At 35.3% G+C, this 9,841-nt stretch overlaps 1 protein-coding gene across 1 annotated transcript; it reads right to left on the reverse strand.

Annotated features, from left to right (window-relative positions):
* Positions 1-282: 282 nt before the first annotated feature.
* Positions 283-9,815, reverse strand: as3mt (arsenite methyltransferase). The gene is made up of 11 exons (XM_079420999.1): positions 9,741-9,815; positions 9,502-9,538; positions 9,191-9,318; positions 8,116-8,266; positions 5,477-5,613; positions 5,254-5,323; positions 4,965-5,046; positions 4,165-4,296; positions 3,605-3,747; positions 2,549-2,680; positions 283-995 (listed from the first exon to the last, which is right to left on the reverse strand). Exons 1-11 carry the CDS (start codon positions 9,764-9,766, stop codon positions 891-893), a joined length of 1,143 nt encoding a protein of 380 aa, XP_079277125.1. The 5' UTR covers positions 9,767-9,815; the 3' UTR covers positions 283-890.
* Positions 9,816-9,841: the final 26 nt, after the last annotated feature.

A 9,841-nucleotide genomic window follows, 5' to 3' on the forward strand; every position in this document is an offset into this window, starting at 1 on the left:
CGTATATTGTAACTATGTACCGTACACAGATAAGGCAGGGATTAGAGGGATCTTAAGAAATGCAAGACATGCAAAACCTATGAAAGGAAGTAAAAATAATTGTGGAGTCAGATCTCCATATAGTGAACATTTTATCATTATCAGGGATCAGAGATCAGTCCAGGACAAAGGAAAGTTGATTGATCATGAATTATATTTCACAATCCCACTATCTTCACAGGCAGTAAAAAAAAAAAAAAAAAAAAAAAAAAAAATTCACTAAATTAGAGAGAATAAATAAATCTGTGTTGAAAAACACGTTTTACTGGTATTTTGTAGAAGCTTCCATAAGTTCATGTAACCTCAAATTGTGTCCTTTTTCAAAAAGAGCATAGAATGGGTTGATGAGTTCCCCTTCCCACCTGAAGGTCCTGTTGTGAAATTAAGAGCTGGGGCTAGATTACATTTTATAAAAGGGGATTTGCATGTCACGATCATTAAGTGATTTATTTAAAAGTACATCACAGCTGAATATACTACTGCTGATAGTAATACCCAGGCAGTCAGCTCAAGCATATTTTTATTACAGCAATGGAAAAAGTGATTCGATTACAAAAGTTCAATAAACCATGTGTGTTATACAATAAAGATGGCAGGCGAATGCTTTAGATTATGCAACTATATAGTCCTGTGTGATGTACTGGTCAATGCATCAGTATGATTACAGAACATTACTAGATTGACTGATTTCTTCTTGTTTTTTCTTTGTGTTGCCTTTCATGAATTATGTAATACTATAAATCATAGTATATATAGAAATATTACATTTTTGCAAAAATCACGGTCACAATTAACAAATGTGTTCTTTTAGAGTCAAAATCAAACAATACTGCTTGTAAATTTGCTGGGATTTACTGGCAGCAGGATTTCTTGTCTCCACAGCACCCCCCAGTGGAAGGAGTTACGCTTGCACTGGCCAACTGCTGGACCAGCTCAAAGGGATTCATTGACACTGCCTGGAGAGAGAGGAAGAGTCTCAGTGGTTCAGAATACAATATATTCACAATTTACATCAATTTGGTATTCACTGGCACTGCTGTATTAAGCAGGTGCATCCTATTACATCATAGGTATGGTCAAATTCATTGCATTCAGGAACTGAATGATAGAATCAATTTGGAATCAAAACTTACAGGCAGATCTCTTTGATCAATACAACCAGAGTTGCCTATAACAAGGGTTTGCAAACAATGTGTCCGTTTACACTGCCTGGCCAAAAAAAGTTGGCATCTGGATTTAAATAAGCAAATTTGATTTTAAGATTGAATCATTATTGCAGTGATTTATACGTTTTGTTTTTTGCATGTTGTATATTTAACTGATGCAATGTGTAGCTTTTTATTTCTCAAAAAACATTGACTTTAGAAAATTGCACTCTCATATTTTGGCAGACTGCCTTTAACTTTGATTTTACTGTGCTTTCATTGTGGCATAGTTTCAACAGCGTCATACGATATCACAGCATTTATTTCCATCAAGAAACAAATCTGTAAGAAGTTGACTCCACCACATCCTAAAGACTTTCAATAGGGTTAAGCTGAGGACTCTGTGGTGACCAATTATTCAAGAAAAATCCTCAAGCTCATCGAATCACTATTTCATAAATGAAGCCTGGTTAATCTTGGCATTGTTGTATGTCTTTCAATATGGTTGTTTAATAGCTATGCACTGCATTAGCTAGGGTTAAAAGAATTGTCGCTAAACATGTTAATCACTACAATAATGATTCAATCCTTAACTCTTACGCATTTGCTTATTTAAATCCCAACGGCAACTTTTTTTTGCCCAGCCAGATCTCCGTATATACTTTACGAAAGTATTTCACATTATAAGGATATATAGCTGTATTTAACTGGATCCATTGCAAGGGGACCATTACATTTTGTGGGGACGGGGTATCAAAAAGATTGAAAAACTGGTCTAAAACAACAGAAACAGCATCAATCTGGATGCAATGCTTCCTTATTATTAACTGTTTTGAAGTATGCAGCACTTACATGCCTCTGATAAATGAGGCTGAGAGACCATATTTATAGGCTTTTTGTGTAAAGGTAAATATCAGCTGAAGCATGTCAGGACTATTTTTAGATCTAAAAGCGACCAAAACTATATCTTTAGGTCAGTATTTCTAAAATTGTGCTTCAGTGTTGTTGTAAGCAATTCTAAATAATCCTTGTGTTTGAAGGCACTGAATCACCACAAGCACTGATAAGATGACATTCTTTGTTTGAAAGGGAGGGCAGTCCTCTGTGGCCAAGGCTTTTTGGTACAGCTAGATAGCCTTGGGTGTCTGTGGTTGATCAGACTAAAGGAACTTAGTGGGCCAATGAGAAATATTTTGAATGCAAGTAGGCAGTTTGAAAGCTGATTAATCTAAAATTGCAACAACTAAAACTTTATTGGACCATTATGCACAGGCGTGATATACCATTAAGTGCATTATTGAATATAGATCGAGACTAAGAAAATTAAGGAATGTTAACACACTGGTAGGAAATGAGTCACTTACCTTGGGTTTGGCCCAGCATCCTCCAGAGCCGGAGGTTTGCAGCCCCTGATGCTGAAATGTGAATTCTCCAGAAAATCTGGAGTTGCTCAAGATGCTGGCCACATCACCATCCACCTCCATCTCTTTATCTACCTAGAGAAGTACATTAAAGTGTCATGATCATGCTTGTTCACAACATACACAACGGTTTAAAGGTTTGGGGTCGGTAAAAATTAAATGTTTTTGAAAGAAGTCTCTTCTGATTAGCAAGTCTTCATTTATTGGTCCGAGAACAACTAAATTCGGTTACACTATTTCGGTAGTCCACTTTAGACATTCTACTAACTATAAGTAACTTTGCAACTACATGTCAACTAATTCTCATTAATTTGCAACTAGATGTCTACTAACTCTCAGTAGGGTAGGTTTAGGGTTAGTAGAATAAGTTGACGTATACTTGCAAAGTTTCTCAGTCAGTATGTAGCATGTTGTGGATCCATCAAAGTGTTACAAGATATTAAGCAGACAGTCTACTAATACTCTAATGACTGCTAGTTGACATGTAGTTGCAAAGTTACTGTTAGTAGAATGTCTAATGTGGATTATCGAAATGAAGTGTTACAAAAAATTCTATTGCAATTCATTTTAAAATGGAATTAATGCTTATAATGCAGTTGAATTTTCAGCATCATTACTCCAGTCTTTCATGATCCTTCAGAAATCGTTCTAATATGCTGATTTGCTGTTCAAGAACCATTTACTATTATTATAAGTGTTAAAAACAGTTCTGCTGCTTCATATTTTTAGACACTTATTCAGAATTCTTTGAAGTTTAAAAGAAACTTCTTTTTTTTCCTATTCGAAATAGAAATCTTTTGTAACATAAATGGCTTTACTATTACTTTTGATCAATTTAATGATCATTAATCCATTTGGATGTTATTCTAACATTACTGTTCATTTATTCAAAAATATTAATTAGAACTATTGGGACAAATTAAGGGAAAATGTGCTGGACCTTATATGCATTATGAGCTCTGTTGAAGGAGTAATGCAAATCTGTATGTAGCTACACACCTTAAAAGTATACTGGGCATCAAACTCAAAGCTTTCCTCCAGACCTGTAATTTCTCCATTGTACATGACCAGACAGGACTTCTTCTCTGAACCTTTTGGGAGCTTGAAGAGCCGGTATGTGGCTGACACAAATTTGTAGTCACCTGTATAATTTACACAATTTTACGTTTAAAAATAAATAAATGAAGAGAAAAAAATCCTCTCAATGTTCAAATTATCAATGCATGAAAACAGTGTTTTTTTGTTTTTTGAAATACAATTCAAAACTAGGAACCACTTTCAAATTAGCAACGGGGGCTTGGGCTTTTTTTCATTTTGTGTTCAGCAGAAGAATAAAACTTATACAGGTTTGGAAATTAATTTTCATTTTCGGATGCTTATAATAATGTTAACACTGGCAACTCAGACACAAATTGACCAAAAAATCTGCTCATTTTTGTTCTGCCAACAACAAAAGATTCAGAAAAAAAACACTGATTTTGTTTCTCTTTGCAGCAAACAGACAAGTGGAGTTAGTTCAATATAGTCTGGTGCTAACTATTACCATTACTACACCTCACCAAGCAGTTTCTCTAGTTCCTTGTTGCCCACAGTGACGATACTAGCAGTAACCAGTCTGGGTTTACAGAAGCCAACCTCTTCAGCCAGTCGTATCAGGTCTTCCCACCATAATGCTCCACTGAGGCATTCACCTGATCAATACATGCAAAGAAGCCTGTATCAGTGTCATTTTATTATATGTGACACTTAACACAGTGGCACAAGTAAAGTTAAACCACAGCTTGCAACATTTAGCAAACAGGATCTCTGCAGGTTTCATAATGTTACATTTAAGACCAAGTAAAGAAAGTGTAAGTAATCAATTTAAGAGAACAATACATCATGCTCTGTAAATGGAAGTGTCTAGGCAGCACAATGAGTTGTATTAGCTGTTGTATTTATAGGTTTTAAAATACAAACTTACAATGGATCTCCATCTTTCTGATTTGTTTTACAAGGGAAAAAAGCTTATGGCTGGAATAACTCTGATCTAAGACACTTGAGTATGGAAATAACACAAAGTGATGCTCGGTGTCAGAATTATTGTTTTATATTTTAGTGCAAATTTTTAAAGATTACATCAAGATAAATAGTTAAATTAAAGCATAAACTTTGTCCAGTTTCTCAGAAGACAAGAATTCCTATCTTCATTTAACCAATAAGTGCATCATGATTTAAAGATGAATTTGAGACATTCTGCTCTGATTTAAGAGTCTTTAAAGCATAATTTGTTGAAGGCAAATTAGGAAATGAAGATTTTTTAAAAACTTTTTAAAGAAAGAAAACAGGTTAATTTGGACAAAGTTATGTTCTTTCCTACCCCACAATACTTTGTTGGCCTTGAGGTCTTCGGGGATTCGAGCATCACAATAAACATCACTAAAGTACAGCTCCCCTCCATCCTAATGACAGAGCAAAGCAACATCCTTTTTGTTAGCACAAAAGGTGTCCATTATTAAAAAAAAATATCCATATTTCAAACATTCAAAGTTAGACATTAACATGTTCTGGGCTAATTAATATAGCATGTGAGAGTCAGGGTTGGACAAAATTCAGAGCTAAAAAAAAAATAAAGAATTCAACTGAATTCGGCATGAAAGCAAAAGTACCTTCAGTACACGGTAAGCCTCCCGCAGGACACTGGCTTTATCTGGTGACAGGTTCACCACACAATTTGATCTTTTGAAATAAAACAAAAACTGCCAATGAATTGCTTTTATATGCAAAAATGTAGTGGGAACTAAATCCAATTAACAGTTTCGTGTCAGCAAAGAATTTAGAAGTAATTTGTCTTCACAAATAGGCTACGATTATCAAACTGTGAACGCTTACATGATGATATCATATGATTTCTCCTCCAGACCTGCTTCTGCCAAGGCCTCAATGTAGCCTTGAACAAAATTCACATTTGGCTTTTTATAACCAAATCTTTGCATGTGGTAGTCAATGTATTTCCTAGCCACCTCAAGCTGGAAAACAAAAGACATCGGAGCAGTTCACATACACTGTTTTTGCCATTATGTCAAATACATTTTATATAGTACATACAAAAATATACAACCCCAATTCCAGAAGTTAAATAATAAATAAAAATCAAGAATCTGTGATTTGTTCACTCTTTAACCTTCATTTAATTGACAAAAGTACAAAGAAAATTTTCCAAAGTTTTCACTGACCAATGTAAATGTATTTTGTAAATATTAACAAATTTTGATTTTGATGGCTGCAAGACATTCCAAAAAAAAAGTTGGGAAAGAGGTATGTTTAACACTGCGTCACATCAACCTTCCTTTTAATTACAAGGTTTCATTGTTTGGGAACTGAGGATACTAATTGTTAAGGTTTTGCAAGCAAAATTTTTGTCCAGTCTCACTTGATACAAGACTTCAGGGCCCGTATCCCTAAAGATTCTGAGAATCCTCTCAGAGAGCTCCTAACTTAACCTAAAAAATCCTTGCCAGGAGTTTTAGTTTAGAAGTGATTCCAGAACATTTTCAGTGAACTCTGAGCAAGGAATGGATGGAAAATCCTATCTTAGTGAGGAGGTGTGGTTGACCCCGTTGCTAGGTATGAGTCATCATTTCAAAAGCCGTGATTGGTTGATCCTACAAGTTTGATGAAAATGAACTTTTGGTGATAATGAGCAAAGGATGTACCCTCAAATCAATAAACATAATTATACACTCTAATCTTATGCAGACTGTAATTGTAAATAATATTTCACATTCAAGAAAATATCTGGAAAACAAATAGTAAGCTGTAGGGGTTATAGCCTAACATTAAAATCTAAAATATGTGAAAACTTAAGCTCATTACACCCTGTTCAAATAATGATTTGTGTCTTATTTGCTCATATTAATATCCTAGCTGGCATATTTTGTACTTTCACTCCCATATGGACCCCATTGAAAACAAGATGGCCTATCTCAAGGGGCTGTCCTTAATGAAGTAGTAATTGCAGCTCTAAGGAGATCCACCACAAACATGATTCCTGCACGATCCAATCTGTAGCGTCTCAATTCCCTGTCATCCAGTGTTTGCAGGACATCTCTCCTGCCTCCTCTGTTGGCCATTTTGTGCAGCTGCTAAGGGGAACTCCTAAGCCACTAAAAGTCCTCTTCCCTGCTCTTAGCAGATCTCGCCTTAGGAGCCCTTTTAAGCGCTAGGAATCTTGAGGAATAGCTTTTATATTAACTGGGATTTTCGTGTCACTTTTAGGGGAAATTCTAAGAAAACGTCATGACTGAGAATTTTCTTAGAATTTGGCCGCTAGGAGCCACTTTTTGCACAAAAATTCTTTAGGGATACGGGCCCAGAAGTCTATGATCGTCGTTGTCTGACGATCTCACTTATTTGACTCGTTAAAATGCAAATCAATTTATAACTTTTTTGAAATGCGTTTTTCTGGATTGTTTTATTCTGTCTAACATATAAACCTACAAATAAAATTATAGACTGATAATTTCTTTGTCAGTGGGCAAACGTACAAAATCTGCAGTGGATAAAAATTTTCCCCCCACTGTATATCTCTGTACAATCCCAAAACATGCCTCCATGTCAATGGTACTGTCGCACATACTCCAGTCACCCATGCTCTTTGCTCTGCTGCACCCCATACCATGACAGACGTTTGCTTATGCTTCTGTCGCTAATGAAAGTCTGGATGGTCCCTTTGGGACGGAGAACTCGAAATCCATTTTTCCCAGAAACAAGTTGAAATGTGGACTCATCGGAGTACAGCACACATTTTCACTGTCTTTTTGACTATCTGAGGAGAGCTGTGGCCCAGAGAACCCAGCAGCATCGCTGCATAGAATTGATGTATAGCTTTCTCCTAGAGACAGATATTCAAGTTGCATTTCTTGATGCAGCAGCAGACTGTGGTAAATGACAGTGGTTTTCTGAAGTACTCCAGAGCCCATGTGGCTATATTTAATTCACCTGCTTACTGTGAATTGTTTCAAAACAGCTTAATGTGGATATTCTATAACCTTTTCACTTTTATTCTACCTCTGTCCATTTGGAATGTATTGCAGTCAAAAACTAAATTTGTTCATATTTACAAAATACACCAACGTTGGTCAGTGAAAACTTTGGAAATATTTTATTTGTACTTTTGTTAATTCTCTTTAACTTATTTAATTAACAAACCACAGATTCTTGATTTTATTGCATTTTACAAAACGTCCCAACTTCTCTGGAATAGGGGTTGTATATTTATTAGCGATGTCAATCACTTACAATATATAATGACTAACTATTAATCTCATATTTTGTTTAAAAAACAAACACAACTGTATATTTCAAAATGGTATGCTTTTTAAAATGATCAGTTTGGCTTTTTTTTATTTTTTGAGCAGACCTGAAATATCAGCAAAACAGAAGAACATATTTATTAACTGTGTACTAATCTGCCATAGAAAACAACCCGTTATCTAAACGGTGTTATCTAAAACCTGAAATGAATTTACCTGATCTTCAGTCATGTCAATGCCTGTGACATTTCCCTTCTCTCCTACAAGCTGGCTGAGCATGTAGCAGTCCCGTCCACTCCCACATCCAAGATCAAGCACCCTGCAGCACTCCAGACACTCAGGGACCACCAGACCACAGCCATAGTACCTGCCACCAAGGGGTCAGTACGGAATCATTAATATGTACAACTGCAAAGAATTTGAAATGTCAGCAGAAGTATCATCAGAATAAAGCAATATAACGGATATTCATAAGTCTTCGATCAATCACTGGCTACATTTTTAGATATGATTTCATATATATATCATCAGGGAAAGTGACCATATTAAGCCCTCTGATACCAAAATATTAATTTATATTCCTTTTTAATGAGAGCAGCTTTCCAATAAAGCAGGTGTTTAGGTACCGCTTTAATTTATAGCAATATATGCATGCATTTATATTGTATAGATTTATGTAAAGACTTTTCCTTTTGAAGGAAATTATCACTTATTTACAAAGGATGCATTAAATTGATCAAAAGTGGCATTTATAATGTTACAAAAAGATTTACATTTCAAATAAATGCTGTTCTTTTGAGCTTCCTAATAATCAAAGAATCCAGAAGAAAATGCACCATGGTCTCGATAAAAATATTAAGCAGCACAACAGCATATTTCAACAGTGAATCAGCATATTTGAATGGTTTCTCATTGAGCAACGGCTGCTGAAATTCAGCCTTTTACAAACATTTTTTTAAACATTACAATAGGAAAAGAGTTATTGCAAACTGTAATAATATTTCATAATATTACTGTTTTTATTGTGAAAATGTGGCCTTGGTGAGCATAAGACCCTTCTCTAGCTTACACTTCCCAAACTGTTTTTCAACCAAATACATAAATATACCAAGGAAATCAATTCTAAATTTCAGTAAATCACTTCTCTTTCTTTCAGATTGAAACTACAAGTGAGCTTATATGGTTTATGAGCTTATAAAGGCCAGTAGGTTTCATTTGCAGTATGTCACTATGTTTTACTCAAAGACGTCGTATGTGTACGCATTATCTATATCATGCAAGTAAATCTGACTTTGCAATGACATCTGGATGGATCTCAGCGATGACTTTTCTCACGTATCCAGGAACAGGCTTGGCAGACGGAACACAGGCATTGCTTTTCAGATCAGATGTCTTCTTCAGGGTCTTTCCATAGTATTCCTGTATTAAAGATTCTGTTTACACCATTGTGAGTATTAAACGTGTTCAACGCAATCCAGCAATTAAAATAGGCTATTAATGTTAATGTTATTATGGTGACTAGGTGTATTGGCTGAGATGTGGGATGTAGAAAATAAAAATAGGCCATTTTGGAAAAAAAAAAAAAAAAAAAAAAAAACATACCTTCACGTCATTGTAGACACTTGCAGTATCCGTGTTACTGTGAACAATAATAAGAAATTGTACTGAGAATAACTTACTTGACTTTGTTTTGTACAAAATAGACGTCCCAGTAGCAACATATCTATTTTGTTATTAAAGTGAAAGCGCAATCTCTTTGCCAACTTGAATCATAGGGCAGATCAAATATAAAGTATTCGAATACGGAGCCACTATAAATAAACTATAAAAACGAGTTTTACCTGGCTGCTGTAAGTCCGTCTGCCATGTTGAACGCCTTTCTCGACTTCCGCAATACATTCAGCCAATCAGAGAGCATTATATGCTGCAGCCCCCGGAACTC

Source organism: Barbus barbus (assembly GCF_936440315.1).
Source record: "Barbus barbus genome assembly, chromosome: 7".
In the NCBI taxonomy this organism is placed as follows: domain Eukaryota; kingdom Metazoa; phylum Chordata; class Actinopteri; order Cypriniformes; family Cyprinidae; genus Barbus; species Barbus barbus.

Bases quoted from the DNA above. Each gene is read 5' to 3' on its own strand.
- as3mt (XM_079420999.1), bottom strand. From the start codon at position 9,766: ATGGCAGACGGACTTACAGCAGCCAG. The intron at 9,319-9,501 runs GTATGTTTTTTT...TCTTTAATACAG, and splicing joins GTGTCTACAATGACGTGAAG to GAATACTATGGAAAGACCCT. The intron at 8,267-9,190 runs GTCAGATTTACT...CCTTGGTGGCAG, and splicing joins CATCCAGATGTCATTGCAAA to GTACTATGGCTGTGGTCTGG.